Consider the following 23,902-nt stretch of genomic DNA (forward strand, 5'->3'; position numbering starts at 1 on the left):
CTTAAAAACACTTCTTATCGTTACAATGACCCACATATTATATATTTCTTTTCTTTTACCATACATTACGTGCGAATAAAGTTCTTATTTAATCTTGAGAATTGTATAATTTAGATATTAATATGATTATATAATGAAGTGTGACACAAATTCTATTTTCGGCATCCTTCCATGAGGCTATTTATTTTTTCTTACCAAGCATTTTTTTCTTATAATTTATATGTGAGATATTTTATTTTTCTTACATTATTCCGCTTACATATTATATTGTTAAGAGTGTTATATCACATTCAGAGTGATTTTATTTGTTGAGCATACACCCTAACAAGATTTGAGTTGAAGCATATTTTCAAAAAAAATTCGAGTTACGTTTATCTTGAATTAAGGAGTGTGTTTTGTGTAGGCTAAAACTTTCACTCATAGTGAGTATTGAAGGCATGTGAAATTTATTTACTATTTGTAGGATTTTGATCCTCCATTGAACTTTTTGCTAAGGAAAATGAAAAAAATCAAAATTAATTATATAGCATTTATCTTTAATTTTTAGTTGTTTTAATTACTAGAGACTGGCAATAAACTGGTTGGGAAGTGTGATAATAGTTGAATTGCGCATAATTATACTATTTTAAATAAAGCATTACCACAATTATATAATGTTAATAATTATACTTTTAAAATTTTTTTAGAAGATGGAATTATACTTCAATAAAAATAGAAGTAGCAAAAAAGATAAATTTTGAAACTAAAGGGAAGCAAAAGTATTTGGTGTGGGCGGTTTATTCAAAGGTGATTGGAAGAAAGAAATCGTAAAAAGCTAATGAGGAAAGAAAAGAGGAAAAAAAATGTAAATAAATAAAAACGTGAGCCCAAGCACTTGTAAAGTGAAACATTAAAAAGTTGAGACAATAGAGATAGAGGACCGTAGGGACATTCCAGATCAATCCCCACATTTTCATCATACTAAAGCTAATTCAACAAGTCTATTCTTGAAACACTTTAGGAAAAAAGTTTAAGAAAGAAAAGCTAATCAATAGGCACAAAGTGGTGACTAGTGGCAATGTATCAAGAAAAAAAAGTGAATGCTCAAAATAAACAAAACTAGCCTAATGTCATCTCTCAAAGACTAATACAATTTTTCAACATTCATGACTTTCTGGAATTAGAAATGTGGCATAAAAAATTTATTTGAATTCGACCAAATGAAGAAATAATGAGACTAAAGTAGCAACTTTTTTCGCTTCCAAATAAACTTTAGAGTAGAAGAAAAATAACCCTTTGAAAAAATACGACTGGCTCAAAACTCAAAAGTGTCAACAGTCTTCACATTATTATCTTCAAGATTAATTATCTAACCACATTTATCCATCAATAAAAAGCCATATATGTATAGACACGTACTTGTGCAAAAAAGTGAGGATCAAAACAATGAAACTCTTGATATAGAAGTAGTATAGTGAACTCCACATAAACTAGAGCTAATATTTTTTTTAAAGACAAAATTAACGACAACATGAAATAAAAGAAAGAAAATATATATATATATATATATATATATAAGCAGCAAATAATACCAACTTAAAATAGAATAACTCCCCCAACCTAAACCGAACATTATCCGCAATGTGAAGATTATATGCTCAAATATATGTTTTCAATATGCAAAACCAAAATATAGTATGAACACGAGAATTCAAACGATAGAAGTGGGTGATGAGATAATAACCTGATCAAGTTAATTATTTAAAATCTATATCCTGCAAAATATTAGCTAAAAAGAAAATGAAAAAATGAAAAAAGAAAAGAAAACTAGATACTAAAACAAAGATCAATTGAAAATAAAAAGAGACAAAATAATGCAAACTCTTTTTTTTATGCACTAATCTATAGCAAAACTGCAGATTATCCTGATAAACAGGATCATCTAGTGGCACTTCTTCAACTTCTGGGCTTTCTATTTCTAAAAATGATTTCAAATGTTGACCATTAACTTTAAAAATATCACCATTTTTAGAATTTTCAATCTCAACTGCCCCATATAGATATAATGTGTGCACCATGAACAACTCATTCCCTCTACATCATAGCTTTTATAGGAAAAGATGTGAATGAGAATAACCAAGGACTTCTTGACTGGGTTCAAATAATTTTTTCAATATGTTTCGATCATGAACTATTTTCATTTGATCATGATATGACTTCTCAATATCAAAATTGCAACCAAAATAAATATGACGAGCTTGTAGAGAGTTCTTGCAAGTTGCTTGTATCAAATCGCCCTTGACAAGATTCCTAATCATATTAACGTTGCATAAATTTTCATCATTTGACATTTGCTTATTTATGTAGAAAATATTAAGCTCAATAATTATGTTTTCAAAAGAAATTTTCATCACACTATTTCGAAAATTAATTAAAGCATTAGACTTAGCTAAGAATGGGTGACCCAAGATAACATGGGTTTGTGTACTAACATTTTGAGCTTTTTTAATGTGATGATTTCTAATCTTCCATGAGATTTTCAGAGATCTAGGGTGCTTGTATTAGAATGGATATTTATTCTGAATGACGGAACTAGCTTGCTCAGTCAAAAATGCCTTTTTCGGAACATTATTCTTCTTTTTTACTATAACAAGATCCTTTAGAGATTTTGCATAAGTAGGTACTTGCTGAATTACATAAATAAATGGTATATTAATTTGTACTTACATGAACACCTCCAAAATATCCTCACATTTAGCAATTTTTTAAGTATTTTCCAACCTCTAAGGAAATGAAGCTCTAGGAACAAATTTCTTAATAAATTTAGAAGGACTAGAGTCATGAACTTTGAAGGATATTGAGTTAACATCGGCAAACTCTTGAACCTCCTCGGTGGAAGAAAAGAAGGTGTCATTTTACCATAGATCAAATTGTTCGCAACTATCATCTTCAAAAACACCAACACCAGCACTAACAACAACAAAGAAAAGTAACAAAATTATAAGAAACAAACTCAATATCGACATAACACGAAGCAAAAGAGACCTCAAAATATTCCTTAGAGATAGAAAATATGTTGCTTGTACAAAGAAATTGGGCATGCTTCCAAGCTCTCTCTCTCTCTCTCTCTCTCTCTCTCTCTCTCATCCTAAGGTGAAGCAAAGAAGTTGGAGAGAAAGAGCTCAAAGGGAAAGAAAGAGACATACGAGCAATTCCCTTTCTTATTTCCTCCCTCTTTCGTTCTCATTTTAATCTTTATGGGAACTCTCTTTCATATTTCACGAATATTTTTTCTCATTCACTATTTGGAATGTAAAATAACAGTTTCAATATTATACTAAAAAGCCTCAAAAGCCACACACACAGAGACAAACACACACAAAGAGAGAGAGAGAGAGAGAGAGAGAGAGAGAGAGAGAGAGAGAGAGAGGATGTTATTGGAGACAAAGGGTTTAGGGTTGGCAGAATCGATAGGAAAGAAAATGGGAGAGAGGGAAAGGAAAAAAAAAGTGGGAGGAAGGAAAGGGTGTGATTCGACAAGGGTACAAAGAAAAGACAAAACTGGGAGAGAGAAAAGAGAGTGCGATTCGGCATGAGAGAAAATGAAGAGAAATTGATGGAAATACTGTAACTCAAAACTCAAGTCATTGAGCTTTGGCTAGTCTAATATAGATCAATTTTGATATAATTGGCTATAATTGAATGAGTCACTGGCGTTTGGCTAGGCCAAGGCCAGTGCTCTAACACAAACCTTTTCAAGAAAAATGTGGTAAAAAATCCAAATTGCCTCATATGCTTAGTTGAGAGATAAACAATGAACATACATCGTAGGGTTGTAGTTCAGCAATACATGTTTAGGGGCAATGTTAAAAAAAGATACAGAAAAACACAATCTTGAAGAATACAGTCTTGGAAACTCTAAAAATCATGATTAAGAGATGGAAATGAGTAATTGGAAGAAGTAGCTATGATTTATTGGAGAATATAGAAGAAAAGAAATACTTTTGTCTTTAATTCAAAATTTACACATCCTAGCTCTCTAGTATAGCAAACAAAACAGATCATTCATGACCTCAAAACTTTGGCCCTCAAGAATACTACAAATGTTGTAATATCCACAAGACAAAATGTTGCTCGCAGAACCATCAAAGAAAGCACTAAAGACTAATTGGGATGCAGCATTCAACAAAATTCTTTGTAATATTGGAGTTTGGATAATTGTGCATGACTGGGAGGGAAGAGTGATGACAACAATAAGGATGAGAAGGGATTTATATATTGGTGCATTCCTAGCATAGACTTTTTCTGCACTTCAAGCCACAATTTTCAACACTGAATTGGGTCTAAGGAATGTCATTCTAGAGGGAGATGCTCTATAAGTTATCATTGCAATTAAGACTAGTTTGGTTAACAAAAACCAAATTATCTTATATTCTCTCATTTCATATCATCATTACAACTTTTTCAAATTTTCATACAAAATATAACAAACAATTCAATTTTTTCAAACTTCAAAACAAAAATAATATTAAAAAATTATATTATAACAATATTTTATTTAAATTTTAACAAATCATCTAATCACATTTCATCTGAACTGCGTAACCAAACAAAGCCGATTTTTTAGCTCAATAAAACAATACAAGAATTTTAATCATAGACCAAAAAAAAAAAAAAAAGACACTCTTACAAAATTTAATCACTAGTCTATTCAATACATCAATATGGAAGCAAACATTGTGGCTCATGCATTAGCAAAAAATGCACTAAGAATATCTAACATTATTATTGACATGGAGGAGAGTCCTTGTATTCAATCCTTGTTATAAAGGAGAATTATTAAAAAAAAAAAAAAAGTCATTTCACTCTTGTCCCACTATTATGAGATGATATTGTTTATGAGAATTTAAATTATTTTTAAAAGAAAATTAAAAGATGATCTAAAAGTGATAGAAAGTGTTATATTTATAAAATGATAAATACTACAAGAAAGTCTTACACCAAAGACCTTCATTTAACCAAAATGTAATTTATCATTTTTGTTATTCCATTTAAACAAACATAGATTTAAGTATTAAGTAAGTGTGTAACCGGTCCGATTTAATCCAGTTTTAGACATTTTTTAAAACCAAACTGATATATATCGGTTTTGAAAATTTAAAAATGATATTGGACCAATTCACCACCAAAACCAAAATTTTCGATTTTTCCAATTTTCTAGATAAACAAAATCATGCTCTAAGAAAACTTTAGCAAGTGATTTACCCATATCCCTCATTTTATTTTATATTAATCTTATATTAATTTATATTAATTTATGTTATAAAATTAAAATTTATATCTTATATAAAAATTCAAATGTTATATTAAAAATTATAAGATTAATTTAGGTTATATCATAATCCAATGTTATATTAACATTTAAAAGATTAATTTTATATTATATCAAATGTTATATTAAGTTTATATTATGAGATTAATATGACATGAATAATAAGATTCTAAAATTTTATATTATATTAATTAGAAGTTTAACATATAATATAAAAAATCATATAAAAAATATTCTATAATGTAAAAAATTAAAAATAATATATATATATCGGTCCAGTTCGGTTTGAACAAGTGTTCTAAAATTCAAAACCAAAACTAGTCAATTTTCAACTAGTTATGCTAAGTAGGAACGGGAATCAGTTTGGTCCATGGTTCATCGAATTCCCCTTCTTCTTTTTTACAGTCCTAACATTAAGATAGAATGATAAAAATGATAAATTACATATTAATTAAATTGAGATGTACGATATAACACTTTCATTTAGGATTTCTATTATAGAATGAGAAAAAAATATAATATATGGCATTACTAAATCGTAATACAGAATTTCCTATGCATAAAAAATCAGGATTTTGGTTCTTCAAAAAAAATAAAAATAATAATAAAAAAATTGGGGCTGTCACACGGTTGTAACACGGCTGTTAAGAGAAAAGCCTTGTGAGTCTGGGCCTCGTCTAGAACCCAGTTAGGCTTTGTGAGCCCCACAGTTAAGACTCCTAATTTGACCCGTTCCTAAACGCAAGGCCCAGATCCTTCCAGACGATCGCTTCCTTATAATCCTAAACCAACCCGAACTCCTGCTCCGAAACCTAAACAAACAAAGCGACGGAAACTTCTTTAAAAGTCCCTCTCGTCTCGACTCTCCCACCAAACCAGACCAGACCACCTCAAAACAACGAGAGACAACTTGTGATTTAGGATTCTTTTTCGCATAGAGAGTTTTGTAGACACAGCGAGGGAGCCATGGATTTCGAGCTTAGGAGAGCCAGGGAGAAGTTGGAGAAGGAGCAGAAGGAGAGGAAGGAGAAGGCTAAGTTGAAACTGAATAGAGAAAGGAAGGCTAAGGAGGAAGCTAAGAGCCAAAGAGAAGCCATTGAAGCTGCTCAGAGATCGAGGCGCCTTGATGCAGCCGAGGCCCAACTCAAGGTCCCTCCTCTTCACCTACCCATATAATCTGACCAAATCGTGACCCCCCTTTGTGTGTTTTAGCTTTTATTTGCCTTTTTTTTTTTTTTTGGATTCTCTAATTGGTTAATGATTAATTTTTCATGATAATCAGATTGATTGTATGGAGAAAACTCATTTTTCTTCTGGTTTATTAATAATTTATTAGTTAGGTTCCGTTTCTTTCCTAGAAAAGAGGCGTCCTAAAGGTTTTTTTTTTTTTTTTTTTTTAAATAGATTCCATTGATTTGGCGATGTGGTTTTATGAAGCGAATATTTATTATGAATATTTTTTTAGTTTCGGATGACGAAAGTGTTTCTTTCCCCTGAAAGTTTACTTTTCTTTGAGGCGAAGCTTTTTCTGATAAGAATTATTCTTGAAAGGAAGGAAGTCTTGGGAAATCTGGCACAGTAGAATTGAATTCATTGTCATATATTCTTTTATATGCGAATGTTATAATTGCGTTTGCTGTGTGGGAAGCAAAATGGATGAACGTTAGTACTGAATTTGTACGCATTCTTCAAATGGAAAAGACATTCTTTTCATCTTAAATGCTAAGCCGGTCTTTTTTAATTTCCAGATGTAATGTATCTACTATTGGTAGTATGCTTATTGTCAAAACAAGCTTGTCCGATATTGTTTTTTGGTTGAGACCGTGCTCCCAGATTTGTATATGTTTCTCTTTTAAATTACTCTCACTTTATTTTGTCCCCCTTTAATCGGTGAAGATAAATTCAATCTTCTGCATGGATGATGATGGAATGATTTATTATAGACTTGGCCTTTGCACGAAAATCTAAAATTTACAGTCCTTTTACATATATTGTAGCAGGAGATAAACTTATTATGCCTAATATCAAGACGTAAACATTTTCTTTTGAATACATTGTTTTTAGGCTGATCAACAAATGCAAGAAAATGCACTTGCTGGAAGAGGAATCATGTTTTACCGTGTATTGGAAGCTGTACCATATCTGGGTATTGGAGATAAGATCAAACTGCCTCCATCCTGCTTCACTGAATTGTCTGATCAAGGTGCTTTTGATAAGGGACCAATGTACTTCCATTTGTCAGTAGTTCATCAGGAGGTTTCTTCAGACACACATGCCACTGATGATGAAAATCTTCGGAACACCCATTCAGGCGTTTTGGAGTTCACTGCAGATGAGGGTTCTGTTGCACTACCTCCTCATGTATGGCACAATTTATTTCCAGGAGAAACTCAAAAAACTTCATTGATTGAAGTTCGGTATGTCTGGCTGCCAAAAGGAACTTACGCAAAACTTCAACCTGAGAGGATAGGTTTTTCAGATTTACCAAATCACAAGGCTATCCTTGAAACAGGCCTTCGCCAGCATGCTACCCTTTCTCAAGGTGACATATTGACAGTCAATTATGGGGAGCTAGCGTATAAGCTACAGGTCCTTGAGTTAAAACCCTCGTCAAGCATATCTGTTCTAGAAACAGATATTGAAGTCGATATTGTTGGTCCTGATTCAGCTTCTGAGAGAACAGATCAGCATGTCCTCAACCCACTTGTACTTGGAAATTCTGAATCTGGAATCGTTGGCGAAGGCAATTATATGTACTACAAGTTCTCAATAGACAATGATACGTTGGGGAGAATTGCTACGGGAGATGCCAGAATTGAGGTAAAGATAGAAGCAGAAACAGATGGTGGAGATACTGATCTTTACATTTCCAGGCATCCTCTCATATTCCCAACTCGGCACCAGCATGAGTGGTCTTCCCATGATATCGGTTCGAAGACCTTGATTCTTAGCTCTAGAGATGAGAAGTTGGGGGCAGGTACTTATAGTGTTGGCGTATATGGCTTCAAAGGAACAAGTAAATTCAATATTTCAGCGAGTGTTCAGGATGACTACAAGCGGAAGGTGGGTCAGCAGGCTGTGTCTTCCTCATCTCCTATGGAGATGGATACTGTAGAGTGTAGGAATTGCAAGCATTATATTCCCAGTCGGACTATTGCACTTCATGAAGCCTATTGCAGCAGACACAACATTGTTTGTCGCCATGCTGGTTGTGGAGTTGTTCTTAGGGTTGAGGAGGCCAAGAACCATGTGCACTGTGACAAATGTGGGCAAGCTTTTCAGCAGGGAGAGATGGAGAAGCATATGAAAGTGTTCCATGAGCCACTTCACTGTGCATGTGGAATAGTCCTTGAGAAAGAACAGATGGTGAGCAACCCTGTGGAGTGGCTTTCTATGCGCTTCATAGACCTCATATGCATTTTCTGACAGTCTTAAATTTACTTTTATAAACTTGTACTAATCTTCTTCTTCTTTGCTGTTTTTGGCAGGTGGAACACCAAACTTCCGGTTGCCCTCTTCGCCTAATCAGTTGCCGGTTTTGTGGAGACATGGTTCAAGCTGGAAATTCTGCTGTGGATGTTCGGGACAGACTAAGAGGATTATCTGAGCATGAAAGTATTTGTGGCTCGAGGACTGCCCCATGTGATTCATGCGGGCGTTCAGTCATGCTGAAGGACATGGACATCCACCAGATTGCTGTTCATCAAAAGAGCTAAGGCAAAGTATGACTTCCCAGTTTCAATACACATAGATAGGGCGGGTTTGCTTGGTTGCAATGGAATCCATGTACAAGCAGATACCTCATTCCTGCAAAAAAAAAGGGGGGGGGGGGGGGGGGGAGAAAGGAGTGGTAAATCTTGGTGTATTGAGAGCAATGAGCAGCTTCGAATACCTTTCGACTGTTTGTGAATGTGAATAAGACAATGTAGAAATTATTGATTCTGAGAACTGCAATTGTGATTCTGATTAATATTACGAATTAAGATATTCCAGTCTGGATTAATATTCCTTCCATTTTTATCATTCAGTTTCTGAAATATTTGCGATCTGATCTTCATACCTGCCATTTTCTATAATAACCGGTCAATGAGATTTTTTTCATTTTAGCAGTCTTGTATCATGACATTAATTGTGTTTGTGACCTATAACTGAGCCCATGCTTGCAAGAAGTGGTCATATACGATTGCATGTCTTCGGCACCATTAGATGTGGACAATATCTGACTGATCTAATGGGACAGCCGCTGACCGGTTGTCGTGTTTCATGAAACAGTGGCACTGCAAAAAAGGCCGGGTTCGGAAATTATGATATTTGTTTACTAGGAAAGGGATTAAAATATTATTTATTATTATTATTATTATTTTAAAATTTTGAAAAATTAAATTATTTATTATATTTTATATAATAATTCAAAAAAATTATAATAATGAAAAAAATGAGATGACTTTCACCATGACTTTAATTACAAACAAATATGAACTTTTTTTAATAACAAAACATATGTCACTCATAATGGATAGAGCAATGACAGAGAAATATAATTACAAATCCGCATCTAATAAGAGTCTATACAATATAACATTTGATGCCATCACTAAATAGTTATCATCTACAAAACGAGCATGTCTTGCAAATAAGTGAGCTACTTCATTTCCTTGCTTACCAAGTTACCTACATGGAGCACTTCATACTCATTGTACCAGTGAATGAGACTTTGAATTTCTACAATCCCATTCCCTTGTCTCGAAAAATTAGATTCTTTAGAATCAATAGTAGTTTCAATAATAGATATAATATCAGCACTTTATACCTACTATATATACATCGACTTGAGAATATTATTTTCTATAACAATAAATGTTTACGTATCGCATACAATTATAGAAGATCACTGAACAATTTGTATGAATTATGAGTACTTATTATCAATTAAATTCAGAAACATTCTCAATTCACCTTCCTTATACACCGCTTTGCTTTTAGTGAAAATCTCAAAACCATGACACACCATCTTATTTATAAATTTGGTAAAGTATTTTTTTTAAAAAAAAATCCTAATTTTTATACATTTATCTTTTCACTCTTGAGTTTTCAATTTTATTGTATTGTTTATTATTTGACAATTTTTATCAATCTAATACTTCTATCGTATTTCTATTAATGAATCCAAAGAAAATGTGTATGTGACATGTAGTGACCATGCGTGACATGCCACATGTCTACAAAATTAAAAATATAAACGTAGTTTAAAAGGCTAAAAATCTTTTAAAATACCTACATGATTTCTAGAAATCCTAACAAAAGCAAAACTAAAATGCATAAGAAAATAATTTTAACAAATGTATAAGAAAATATAAAGAAATATATTTATAACATGTAAAAACGCAAGAAGATAAATAAAATTTCATAGTTAAAAACCCTGAAATAAAATTAAAAAGAGAGAGAAAACACTAAAAACTTCATGTTAACATGAATGTTTTAAAATTTAAAAACATTAATTAAGCTATATACAAATTTATCCAATATGTTGTTTGCAATTTCATTTTTTATTTTATTTTATATTATAAAAAATTATAAAATTTACTTCACAAATGAGGAGATATGTAGAATATAAGATCGCGTTTAGTTACACAGTTTAAATGAGATGAGATAAGTTTATTATAATATTATTTTTTTAATATAATTTTTATTTTAAAATTTAAAAAAATTAAATTATTTATTATATTTTATAAAATAATTTATAAAAATTATAATTATAATATAAAATAAGATGGGATAAGTAAGCTTGTAAATTATAATAATAATCTATAAAATAATTTATTTTATAGCTATTTCTTAAAAATAAATAAATATGGAAACTGTGTGTCGGCAATAAAACTTTTAACCAATATCTGACTGTAGCAGCGTCCAAAGTCAAAAGCAGGCGAGACATTTTGCTGTGCGCATTCACATGCTATAATAATATAAAAAATTAAAAATAGTAGCCGTTGAAGATACCCCCGCCCCAATCTGTAAACTGTCCTCTTCACCTGCCGGCAACTAAATCCCGAGTGGTCCACGTCCAGACTCCCCACTACGTATTTAATCCTTTCTTTATGACTTTAAACTAAAATAAGCAATCCAATATACCAAACCTGAAACCTGAACCGACAGCCGGAAGGTATAGTAACGTCACCGGTTCCTCCTCATTCCCAGTTCCGATTCGCCTTCCTCATTTTAACTGTCTCGACTCTTGAAAGAAACACACCGCACTACGCCACTCGCTCGCCTTTACTCTCTCTCTCGACGGACTCTATAGACGCTGCGGTTTTTTCTTTTTTTCCGGGGAGTGGGGGACCGGGGCTCTTTTCAGCTTATTCGAGTCCCCTCTACTCTCATTGATCCCGAAAACGCTGGGTTTCGGTTGTGCTAGCTCTCTGAGTCCACTCCGTCTCTGATCTCTTGCTTCTCTTCATCCTCCGCTCTAAAGATTGAAGCACTTGGTCTCCGTGAACTCTCAAACTCCGAAGGATTCAAGCATCTGTTCCCATTGAACCCGAGTACGCTCTGTTTGGGTCTTCCACGGTTCTTGTTTCCTGAGCGGAGCTCCTGCGGATAGAGCGGTAAGAGTGTGACCAAGTTTGCGTTTTCTGCTTGATCCAATGCCTGTTTGGTTGTTAAGGAAATGTGCGCAAGTTATAAGATGTTATTCTTTTTTAAGGGTTTTTAATTTCGGAAGTACTTACTATCACGATAAAATAAAATCGAACACTAATCCCAGTGCGGTAACAGTCTGAATTTTTTGTTTTTTTAAGAATCATTACACATTTCTATCTCACATGATGGAATAAAATAAATAATTTAATTTTTTTTTAATTTTAAAATAAAAATAATATTAAAAAATATATTTTAACATTATTTATTCAATTTTTATCTTTTATGTAAGTCATTTCCTGAATATATATATATATATATATTTTACTGTCTGATTGGCTGCTTAGAACATGATATTTTGGTGTTTACAGTTATTATATATGTTTGTATTTAAGTCTGTTTGTATCTGTACGTTTTTTTTTTTTTTTTCCCTTATTTCTAATGCCTCAAGAATTAAATTTTAACGCAATGGCTCTTTGGTTCTGCGTATGTATCTTGTGACTTCACTGTCGTTTGGTTGCGCTGAAAACGAGGGTAACTACAAGACAATAAAACATAAATTTCTTTTAAATATTTATATATATGTATGTGTGAGTATTGCCCCAACTCTGGAAAATAAAGTACCTTCTGTCTTTATTGATATTGATTAATCAACTTTTCAAGAATTGAACTTTATCTATGCTGAATTTGGTTGCTGAAAGGTGGAGCAAGTGTTGACTGCTGAAATTTATGTGTTTTATTCCAGTTGAAATTTCATTTTAGGATTATTTTCTTTCCCCATTTTTCTTGGCAACCAAAAAGATAGTGTGAGTTCCAGTCTTATGTCTAGTTTCCATGCTTTTTGAATACACACACGCACACGTTTTTGCGTCAAGGACTTGACAGGTTATGGAACAAACCTAGTTTTATCGTGCTGTCTTCTCCTTTTCTTTATCTATTATTTAATTCCTTTAAGTTGTTCTGCATACCCATGTTTGATAAAGGGGATATCTCCTTCCAGGCCCCGGAAGTGAAGACTAGCTTTTGTTCAAACCATGCTTTTGGGCTGCATTCTATTCCTAATTTTATTTAGTACTTCTTCATGAGCTCCAGTCTTATTTAGTGTCCAAAGTGGTGCCCTGTGATTATTCTTCAGGTGTATATTACCTTGTTATTCTCTTCTAACCCTCACTTATTGGTATCTGATCAATTCTTCCTGTTGCTTATACTCGCTTCCTTCTTGTATCATCAAACTGTCACCCATTAATACATCACCAACATCGTTTGACTCCAAATTCAAAGTACATTCTAAATTATAAATTATTCTAATTGATAATATTGGTCTGGATACTGCCCTCCAAAAACAAAATTAATATAATTGCATTTCATGCTCCTTGTAAACTCTAATTAGGTTATTCTCATGTATACTCCCTGTGTATTTGGTCTTTGCCTACTTCTATAAATAAAACTTCTTGATCACCTAACAAAACAAATTGCATTTCATGCTCCACATTTTTAAGTCAATCAATCTTTCTTAGGCGAAAGAGAGGATATCTCAAGCGACCAGTTCAGGTGCAAAATACTATCATTAACGGCTGGTATTTTAGGAAATTATCATTTATTTTATTTTTTTGGGCGAAACTATCAAAGCTCTGAAAGTAAACATTAGTTTTTGTTCAAACCATACTTTGGGGCTGCAGCCTGCAATCAATACCTGATCTTATTAAGGTGGGCGAATCTCTTTTACTAAAAACAGGTCATGTCCAAAGTGGTGCCTGTAATTATTCTTCAGGCGTACCTAGTTATTCTATTCTTCTTTTTCTTTTCTTTTTTCAGGAAATCATCATTGCTTTCTTTGAGGCGCTCATATGGCTACACTTAAGGATATAGAAGTTGCAGCGGCGATCAATATCCTCACTGCATTTGCTTTCTTTGTGGCATTTGCCATACTTCGGCTTCAACCCATCAATGATAGAGTCTACTTTCCAAAATGGTATCTGAAGGGTTTAAGAAGCAGTCCACTCAACAGTGGTGCATTTGTAGGCAGGTTCGTTAATTTGGACTTCAGGTCATACATCAGGTTTTTGAACTGGATGCCTGATGCAATGCAAATGCCAGAACCTGAGCTAATTGATCATGCAGGGTTGGATTCTACTGTTTACTTGAGGATCTACTTAGTAGGGTACGCTTTTAGATGCTATTTTTCTGTAGCTTGCAAGGTTGAATGTTAACTGTCTTTTTATAGTCTACTGTCAGCCCAAGGAGTTTTTAGTAGTCATTCTACATTTTCCATGTGCAGAGCTTTGTGCTAATATATTTTGTGGATTTACTTTTTTCCCACATGTTTGCATTGGGATGATGTGACATTTGAACTGAATATTTTTCTTACTTCGGACTTTGATTTGTTACTTTGTCCTGTTGGACTGATTCTATCATTTCTGCTATTGAAGTGCAGGCTAAAAATTTTTGTTCCTATTACATTCCTGGCTTTTGCAATCATGGTACCTGTCAATTGGACTAATGTCACCTTGGAGCACTCAAATTTAACTTATAGTGACATAGATAAGCTTTCTATTTCAAATATTCCAATCGGATCTCATAGGTATGCCGATCTTTCTTTTGCTATTTATTGTGTCTTATTTTATTCTTTATACGTTCTTTCCTATGCTATCCTTATCAAATGTTATTTATGAACTTTTTGTTGACTTTAAAGTTTTACTTGCTAACTGTAGCTGTCTTTTACTTCAGTTCTACTTCTTAATAATGAATGCCTCCTTTTCATTTTTTTTTGGGGTTGGTAAAAAAAGGAATCAAAAGGCGAAGATTCTTATGTTAGTCTTAATACCGTAAATGACATGTTGTCAGCTCAAAATTTTTACCAACACCGGGTACTTGGGCTATGGCTATTTATATCATCAATAAAATCTCTTTTACTGAAGAAAAAAAAATTACATTTTTCTGCAAGTCCATGTGCAAGGTGGAATGATGTAACTGGACGTTTATTTTGTGACTTAGTATGTTTGATACTTATATACGCTATCTTTGTGAGCATTAGGTTGGCCTTCAATTACTTTTCTCATTCTAATGACCGCTTCTGTTGTCTGTTGTAATAATAAAATGTGTTAGTTGTAGTCTACAACTCTTTGTTTTTATGGTTTCAAGAGCAACTAGTGTACCGGGCTATGGAGTGAACAACAGCACATCACCGTATATTTAGTTTCGTACATATATTTGTCCTACTGTGCTTAGCATTCCCATTAGTTTTTTCAATTAATTGTATAAAAAATATCTCTTGCAGATTTTGGACCCATTTGGTAATGGCTTATGTTTTTACCTTCTGGACATGCTATGTTTTAAAAAAGGAGTATGAGATAGTTGCATCAATGAGATTACATTTTCTTGCATCAGAACACCGGCGACCTGATCAGTTTACAGTAAGTTCTAACTTAGTGTATAATCAAATTAATATTATATTGACTTCCAGGTCACGTCTTTGTAGCACAATCATTAAGTCATGACATCTGAAGGTTTAAGGCGTTGATCATGCATTCAAACAGCCTAGAAAAATGTTTGTCTGAAGTGATTCATTTATGTTGTTGTAGGCAAATATGCGATCTTATATGCCCAGAACTTAATTAGTTTGAACTGCATTGAGGAAGGTAAATGATGAATAGAACCATAAGGAGGTGTCGGATGTTGGATTTTGCTTAGGTTACGTTTGCATTGATCCTTACTTTTCCATATGTTTGTGTCGATCCTTTTATTTTGACTTTGTATTCTTCTCGGGTTTTGACTTGTTGAGTTGGCCCAGTCAGTCAACGTCTAGTTCACTTTCCATGGAACTGCAGCTTTCTGACTCAAGGATGTGAAATTGTTGGTGAGGAATAAGACATTGTTCTTTTAAGTTAATCGAAACTCAAGCAAGAATGTTGAGGATAAAGGTAGAGTAATGGTGAGGATTCAACCATGCAATCCCTGGGTGTTGGTAAGGTGGATAAGATTCAAGGGTTTAATTTGTGCGTTGGTTGAAGAAGGGCAGTTTATAAGTCTGAAAATGAGCTCCAGGAGGTTGGTGAGGACAGATGGCACTTGTTAGTCACATGTTGTATTTTCAATCGTATGATTGAATTGGATGGTAGGGCACCTTGCTACAGTGATTTCAAATTGGGGTATCATTTGAACAAATTGACTATCCAATATGGGTTTTGCATGAGGTGAAATTATTAGGTATTAACTTTTAAGGAAAATTTGTCCCAGCCCCTATGGTTTTATGAAAATTTGAAGGAAAATTCAAGATTCTGGTTTTATGAAAGTGAGGTTTTGAAACCCCAGTATTATACTTTTGATTCTAAAAGACCTCTTGTGGTATTTTATATGAAAAAAAGCAATCAAAACTAGTTTTAGACCTTCAAAAAAAAAAAAAAAAAACAACAGTGACTGTAGGGTAGCAGAAGGGATCCCCCCTCCATGCGGCCAGCCAGTGTGGGGAGTTCCCCCCTCCACACCCCATCCCATGCAGTGAGGATCTGCCACCCACCATGAGCAGCCACTCTTTTTTTCTAGGTTAGAGGATATAAAGTGATTTTGAATATTTTAATAAATCACCATAGGTCCTTTAAAATCAAAAGTAAAAAAAATAGTGTCTCAAATCCTAACTTTTTTTAAAACTGGGGTCTTAAAAAAGTTTTACTCTTGGTTTTAAAGGATCTCTTATGGCTTTTTATTGAAAAAAAAAAAAAAAGCACTTGGAATTCTTTTATATTTTTTGTTAAAAAGTCAGTTAAGTCATTTAAAATTAAAAGTGAAAACAAAAACCCAAGAGTCCCAAATCACAGGTGGTGTACGGCATATTTTCAATCTATTTTCCCCCCTCCCACTGAATTTTTAATTACTAAGATACAAAAAATTGTATGTCTATGCATCCATTTGAATAGGGTGAAGAGTAACAAGGTACAACACATGTAAGATACATCTATACTAGTAATTATTGGCACCATTTTTGATGAAATGCTCCTAAACCTTGAGACTATTTTTCTTCATATTACTTAAGTCTTGATTTCTTTGGTAACTCAGGTAATGGTAAGAAATGTGCCACCAGATCCTGATGAATCAGTTGATGAGCTTGTGGAACACTTTTTTCTGGTCAACCACCCTGACCACTATCTCACCTATCAGGTTGATTCTATACTTCTCCATACAAACAGATAACTAAGTGAAAAAGGCATGCATAGAATACATAAATATGTGTACGCAAACACACAGATGTATGCATATCTACATAGATGCATACGCCCGCATTGAGACACATATGTAGATACATACATTCATTCATTCTTATATATGGTCATAGTTTGAAGTGGTGGTAGTCTTTGTTCATATATTAGAGGATTAATATTGTTTGCTGCACATGTTCATGATTCCCTTTTTTACCAACTTGGTTTGCATATCCAGTTAAAGAATAGAGGTATGGGCTGCAATCAGTGTGATTTTTGGTATGTTATAGTCATTACTTTAGTTTGATGAACACCATTCCACATTATACTCCTAAATAAGAAAATTTGGCTTGATTTAGTATTGATAATGGTGAATGGTATTGGGATTGTCTATGTTTGGAAGAATGATTAGAATGACCTTGGGATGGTTGTAGGTTACATATGCTTATCTATGTTTTCAAAACTTGAAGTGCACAAGCTTACAACCAATTGCTATTTGAAGTATTATTTTTCTTGATTGAGTTTCTTACCAAGGTATCCACCTGCAGGTAGTTTACAATGCAAACAGACTTTCTAATCTTGTCAAGGAGAAGGAAAAACTGCAGAACTGGCTTGACTACTATCAACTTAAATATTCAAGAAATCAATCTATGAGGCCATCTTCAAAGGTATCGTACTCCTCCAGTTTTGGTTTGTTCTTCCTAACTCAGATATTCTGGACTAGTGTTTTTCATAATCAAATACTGAACAATTGGCATCATATTATTCTCATTTTTCTTTTGTAAATAATGTGCTATGCACAGACTGGCTTTCTAGGTCTTTGTGGTGAAAGGGTGGATGCAATTGATTTTTATACATCTAAGATTGAAAATCTCTCGGAAGAGGTAAGCAGCATTCAGTGAATATCTTGATTTTTCTTATTTGACATCATAGAAAGCATATATCATGTCCCTATGTCTGTGCTGCGATACAAGCATTATTCATCACTTCAAGTTAGGGTAATCTAGCGTTTATACCCATTTTTCACATGGATTTCTTGAAATTATGATTGAAATATTCGTGTTATTTGCCACCTTAATTCTTCTACCTAATTTACTCCTTGTAACTGTTTCCATTTTAAATTGGAGCAACAAGTCAATGTCCCAAAATGATATGTAGTGGGCCCACCACTCTAGTTTTATTGATGCATCACCCATTTTTAAGAAAAGCTTATGGACAACTCAGCTGATTAGTCTTGATCTTGTAATGTGATTTTAGCACTCTAAAACCGTGGTTGGGGAAAAAACTCTGTTCATAGGTGTTCCTTTTACCAGCTCACTGACATGATTGCATTTGAGCTGTGCATTGATTTGAAAGCAAATTTTTAATACTGTGTTCCTTTTTAATAAATAATTATCAGATAGCCTCAGAGAGGGAGAATATTATCAGCAGTCCTAAATCAGTCATGCCAGCAGCATTTGTTTCTTTCAAAACTCGTTGGGGTGCTGCTGTTTGTGCACAAACTCAACAATCAAGGAATCCAACTATATGGTTAACTGAGTGGGCTCCAGAGCCACGTGATGTATATTGGGATAACTTGGCGATTCCTTATGTTTCACTCACAATTAGGAAGCTTATTGTTGCGGTTGCTTTCTTCTTCCTTACCTTCTTTTTCATGATCCCTATTGCATTTGTACAGTCACTTGCAAACATTGAGGGTATTGAGAAAGCAGTCCCTTTCCTAAAGCCCATAATTGAAATGTGAGTGTCTTCATCTTCTTATTCTTTGGATTATTATTTTGGTTTACATGGAGAAAGTTGAAACATATGGAAGGTGATTTTAGGAGTGGTGCCAAGCTATCTGTCTTCTTTAATTGCTTGCATCTTTGACATTTAGCATATCATGAAAGTATATAAGAGAAGGAATTGCCAGAAAAAAGAAAGTACGAAGGGTGAGGAATGAGGCAGCAGTTCAGTTGACTTGTAATAAGAAGCCCTCGGTTTACAATTCTCATAGATGTGGTACATTTGTGGTTTGCCTTACCATATGCAAGTAAATGTGGTATGGAGGATTTTATTCCTGCTTGATAATTGTTTGTTATTAGTCTGTGTAATTTAAGGGTGATAAATTAACCTCATTCGGATTCGGAAAGCGTTTCGTTTCATCTCATGATTACAACTTTTCCAAATTTCCACACAAAATATAATAAACAATTCAACCTTTTCAAATTCCAATTTAACTTTTTCAAATTCCAAAACAATAATAATATTAAAAAATAATATTCTAACAATATTTTATTCAACTTTCATCTTTTATCTAAAACTATCTCATCTCATCTCTAAATCCAAACCACGAAGTTTTCACTATCTCAAACGTTGTTATTCTTGTCGAAGAACATTTGTACTATATAATAAACGAATTTGTAGGTATTTCCACTTACTAGCTGTACTTTGATGGTAAAATAAATTCCATGATATTCATTGAAGGTCTCTAAACTAATTAGTTGTAGCTATGAAAACTAGAATAGTGTTCGTTCATGATTGTTCTGCCTTATTCTCGCGTAGCTATTCTACTTGTCATTTTCTTGTGGTACAATATGTACTAACATCCTCTGCTTTTTGCAGAAAATTCATAAAGTCATTTATCCAAGGTTTCCTTCCAGGAATTGCTTTGAAGATTTTTCTCATTTTTCTACCGGCAATATTGATGCTAATGTCAAAATTTGAAGGATTTATTAGCATTTCTGCTCTAGAGAGGATCTCTGCAACTAGATACTATATTTTCCAATTTATTAATGTCTTTCTTGGGAGCATAATTACTGGAACTGCATTCCAACAACTAGATAATTTCATCCACCAGTCAGCAACTGAGTATGTCCTAAATTATACACTTGATATTTTCAATCGGTATTTGTTTGGGTCCTGATTACCATTTCCAAATATCTTAAGCTGTGGATAATTGCTTTTACCAATATGATGAGCTTGGCAACTGTTGCTCGTTATTGAAATTATCTGAATAAATGGCTTTTGATCCTACCAGCTTCATATAGCTTTACTGTTGCAATGCTCAGATGAGTTCACATGATACAATTTTGTTCGTTGTAGATCATTTGGAGTCTGTTATGCACATTGTATATTTCCATCGTGCAAAATTTTCACACAACTTGATTTCTTCAAACCCCTGACCAATCTTTCTTATTTTCCCCGACCCCTGGATCTGAAAAGCTCCCTCATATTTGTGTTTATAGATATTGTGATAAGTATCATTATTATCCATGACTTATGCCATGCATACATAGTTGGCAGGCATGGCTATCATGTGCAGCCATAAAAGGATTTCTCCACCAGCATTGTCCTTCAATTGTTTCCTCAGTTTCTCTTTTGTTGAAGTTTTCTAGCTAATCTTCTTATGTTTGATAAGTAATCGAGAAGTTTATTGAACTTATCATTCCTTCCATCTTCCTTACAGCTGCGATTTGTGCGTTGCCATACAACCCTCTTCAGCTTACAAAGAAATCTACAAACCTTCTGGGTATAACCCAAGCCAACCCTACTCAACTAACCTTCTAGGCTTAACCAACCCTGCTCTTTCTGCGCATTCAGCGCCAATCAACTACAATGATATGATATTTCCTTGAGGTTATCTATCCATTGCGAGTTTCTTCCCTAAAGAGGATTTCCAAGTAAAGGAAGTTACTTTTCAAGGTGTCTTAGTCTGTTAGATGCTCCTCCAAGACAAAGAATTACCGTCTTTTGGTCTAAGGATCTGATGGAACAAACGGTGAACTTTCTTTTCTTGGAAATGGGTCCAGATGATTTTATCAATATTATGTAGTGGAGATTAAAAAATTCTGTGAAGGCATCAACCTCCCTGGTCTTGAGCTGCTCTGGAAAAATGGACATCCCACTGAGGGAGCCATGGATAATTCCAAATTAGCCATTAAAGCCTCTTGCTCATGTACAATGTTATACATCTCTTGGAAAGCGTCCTTAAGGACTCTGTCTCCAATTTTTAAGTCATGCCAAAATCTAATTCTTGAGCCATGGCCATACTTGTGTCTTGTGTATGTGCTTTATATGCTTTTTATCTTATGTTCTGTGCTTCCTTGATTTGAGAATTTGTAATATAACATTCCTTGTCTAATTGTGCAGTATCCCAAAGACAATTGGTGCTTCCATTCCGATGAAGGCAACCTTCTTCATAACTTATATAATGGTTGATGGGTGGGCTGGTGTTGCTGGAGAAATTCTAAGGTTAAAGCCATTGATAATTTATCACTTGAAAAATTTTTTACTGGTCAAGACTGAAAAGGATAGGGAAGAGGCAATGGATCCTGGAACCCTTGGTTTCAATACAGGAGAACCTCAAATACAACTTTATTTCTTGCTTGGCCTTGTTTATGCCGTGGTGACTCCCATTTTGCTCCCTTTCATCATAGTATTCTTTGGCCTGGCATATGTTGTATACCGGCATCAGGTAAATGTAGCTCATCTCATATGTTTGTAATGTAAGGACAGTGATAGGGAAGAGGCAATGGATACATTTTGCGTACCTGTTATCTGATGAGCAAGGAAGAATTACCTTTAGCATTCAATTTTCATATGATGTACTGGTTTCAAGTTCAGTGGTTTCCCTTTCAAAAACTTTGAGAGGTCTTTCTTCGAAATTTCCATAATGTTATATCAGATGTTTTTAAGGAAATTGATAGTTGAATTTTGTGAAATGTCTGTTTCTAAGAATAGTTTTTTCATGTATCTCTAAATTAGCACGCCTAGGCATTGCTCTTGTATATGTCCCATATACTTGGGCATTTGCCTCCTTTTAACCAATAAAAATTTTTACCGATAAAAAATAAAAGAGTAGTTTTTTCATAAATGCTGTGATTCGTCCCCTAGTGTAGCAAAATATTTTTCTTCATATTATTATTTCTGGCCTCAAGTAATCTGTTATGAATGGGAAAATATAGATATCAGGATTATTACTTCTTTGTTACTTCAGGATTTTTGTGATTCAAGTTTACTTGTTATTTTGTTTGAAGGGGCTGGTGGTATCATTATTGATTTGAATGTATTGGTAGAATCAAGATGGTGTATTTGTGATGAAACTTCTTTGTGTATTTAGCTGCACTGAGCCAAGTGTATGCTTTTCTAACTGTTTTTACTTTCTATTGATGCTGGAATAAAAAATTTCTACTAAAAGTTCTTATGTTGCAAGTTTTGACTAGGAAAGTTGCTCTAATGACTCTTGTATAAATCTGCAGATTATAAATGTCTACAATCAGGAGTACGAGAGTGCTGCCGCATTCTGGCCTGATGTCCATGGGCGCATAATAGTTGCTCTAGTTGTTTCCCAGTTGCTACTAATGGGATTACTAAGTACTAAAGGAGCTGCTCAGTCAACTCCATTGCTTATCGTGCTCCCAGTGTTGACCATATGGTTTCATATATTTTGCAAAGGCCGTTATGAACCTGCTTTTGTTAGATATCCATTGCAGGTTTGTGGATGTTTCTTCTACTGGTTGGAGTGTCTGCATGAATAAAACACTTAGTAGTTGGGCCTTTTGGCATTTCAAATCTACTACCGCATTTTTCTTCCCCGGTTTATATGGTGAAGACATTTTAGCTGACTAATGTTTGATCATAATTTGAATGGAGTTTTGACAGATGCTCTCCTATTCTTATCTGGTTTCATTTATCTGAGAGTTACCATTTTCATTTTGATGTACTTTTTTAGGAAGCAATGATGAAAGATACCTTGGAACGTGCAAGGGAGCCAAACCTAAACATGAAAGGCTTTCTACAAAATTCCTACATGCACCCAGTTTTCAAGGAAGGAGATGATAGTGAGAGTGATGTTGCTTCGGGAGATGGGGATCAGGAACCCGACCTCGTCCCAACAAAGCGTCAGTCGCGAAGGAATACACCACTGCCCAGCAAGCATAGCGGTTCAGTATCATCCCTGCCTGAAGCTGTTCAGGAGCATGCTCAACTTTTATAGTGCAACTTGGGACTCTCCTCCACTTTATATTTTGGCACATAAGATCAACAGAAGGCAGTTGTAGTTCATTCTCTAGTAAAGCAAAATAAAGAAAAAAGAAAAAAGAAAAAAAAATTGATACACATTACTTAGTTTAGGTACGGTTTTCTAAAGTGCTTTCTATTTTGGCCTTTAGGTCTTGGTTAAAAGGACATTAGTAACTGTGGCTTGGCATCAACGAAGTTAGGCTTTAATTAAGTTATCAGCCGAACTTGAAGGTTTCATTAAAAAAGAAGAAGATAGATATAGAAAAGTAGCCCTACAATATTTTATTGAACACTTAGCTGTCCTAAAAATCCTAGGGCAACAATAAATATTGTAAAGTTTATTTTACGTGTCTATCTCTCTCACTTGAGGTCAAATTCAATAAAACTTGACATCTTCTTTTCTAACCATTTGAATTCACAAAATCCGACATGAAGGTTTCGACTGTAAAAAGGATAGATATAAAAAAGTAGCCTTACAATATTTATTGACCACTTAGCTGTCCTAAAAATCTTAGGAGCAACAATAAATATTGTGAAGTTTATTTTACGTGTCTATCTTTCTCACTCGAGGTCAAATTTAATAAAACTTGAGATTTTTTTTTCTAACTATTTGAATTTATAAAATGTTTATCTTATTTTATCATTATAATTTTTTTAAATTTCTATATGATATAATAAACAATTTAAATTTTTAAAATCTCAATTTAAAATAATAATAATATTAAAAAATAATGTTCTATTCAACTTTTATCATTTTTATTTT

The 23,902-nt window shown here is 33.7% G+C and overlaps 2 protein-coding genes across 3 annotated transcripts; both read left to right on the forward strand.

The window, feature by feature from the left end:
- The first annotated feature begins 6,111 nt into the window (after positions 1 to 6,111).
- On the forward strand, positions 6,112 to 9,314 carry LOC122303783 (ubiquitin fusion degradation protein 1). Its single transcript, XM_043115734.1, has 3 exons — positions 6,112 to 6,460; positions 7,376 to 8,677; positions 8,800 to 9,314. Exons 1-3 carry the CDS (start codon positions 6,278 to 6,280, stop codon positions 9,025 to 9,027), a joined length of 1,713 nt encoding a protein of 570 aa, XP_042971668.1. The 5' UTR covers positions 6,112 to 6,277; the 3' UTR covers positions 9,028 to 9,314.
- A 2,051-nt stretch (positions 9,315 to 11,365) lies between these two features.
- Positions 11,366 to 23,567, forward strand: LOC122303784 (CSC1-like protein At3g21620). 2 transcript variants are annotated; one of them, XM_043115735.1, is made up of 12 exons: positions 11,366 to 11,913; positions 13,760 to 14,105; positions 14,379 to 14,525; positions 15,222 to 15,357; positions 16,997 to 17,098; positions 17,685 to 17,804; positions 17,940 to 18,020; positions 18,536 to 18,876; positions 19,741 to 19,986; positions 21,268 to 21,592; positions 22,377 to 22,610; positions 22,850 to 23,567. In XM_043115735.1, exons 2-12 carry the CDS (start codon positions 13,792 to 13,794, stop codon positions 23,111 to 23,113), a joined length of 2,310 nt encoding a protein of 769 aa, XP_042971669.1. In that variant the 5' UTR covers positions 11,366 to 11,913; positions 13,760 to 13,791; the 3' UTR covers positions 23,114 to 23,567. The 2 variants fall into 2 exon arrangements, with proteins under 2 accessions (XP_042971669.1, XP_042971670.1); XM_043115736.1 differs by lacking the exon at positions 11,366 to 11,913 and adding an exon at positions 12,458 to 13,651.
- Positions 23,568 to 23,902: the final 335 nt, after the last annotated feature.

The sequence above is a fragment of the Carya illinoinensis genome, chromosome 3 (genome assembly GCF_018687715.1).
Source record: "Carya illinoinensis cultivar Pawnee chromosome 3, C.illinoinensisPawnee_v1, whole genome shotgun sequence".
Lineage (NCBI taxonomy): Eukaryota > Viridiplantae > Streptophyta > Magnoliopsida > Fagales > Juglandaceae > Carya > Carya illinoinensis.

Excerpts from the sequence above, each read along its gene's own strand:
- LOC122303783 (XM_043115734.1), top strand. The coding sequence starts at position 6,278 with ATGGATTTCGAGCTTAGGAGAGCCAGGGAGAAGTTGGAGAAGGAGCAG. Across the intron at positions 6,461-7,375 it reads CAGCCGAGGCCCAACTCAAG|GCTGATCAACAAATGCAAGA; the intron begins GTCCCTCCTCTT and ends CATTGTTTTTAG. Across the intron at positions 8,678-8,799 it reads TCCTTGAGAAAGAACAGATG|GTGGAACACCAAACTTCCGG; the intron begins GTGAGCAACCCT and ends TGTTTTTGGCAG.
- LOC122303784 (XM_043115735.1), top strand. The coding sequence starts at position 13,792 with ATGGCTACACTTAAGGATATAGAAGTTGCAGCGGCGATCAATATCCTC. Across the intron at positions 21,593-22,376 it reads ATGTTGTATACCGGCATCAG|ATTATAAATGTCTACAATCA; the intron begins GTAAATGTAGCT and ends ATAAATCTGCAG. Across the intron at positions 22,611-22,849 it reads TTGTTAGATATCCATTGCAG|GAAGCAATGATGAAAGATAC; the intron begins GTTTGTGGATGT and ends GTACTTTTTTAG.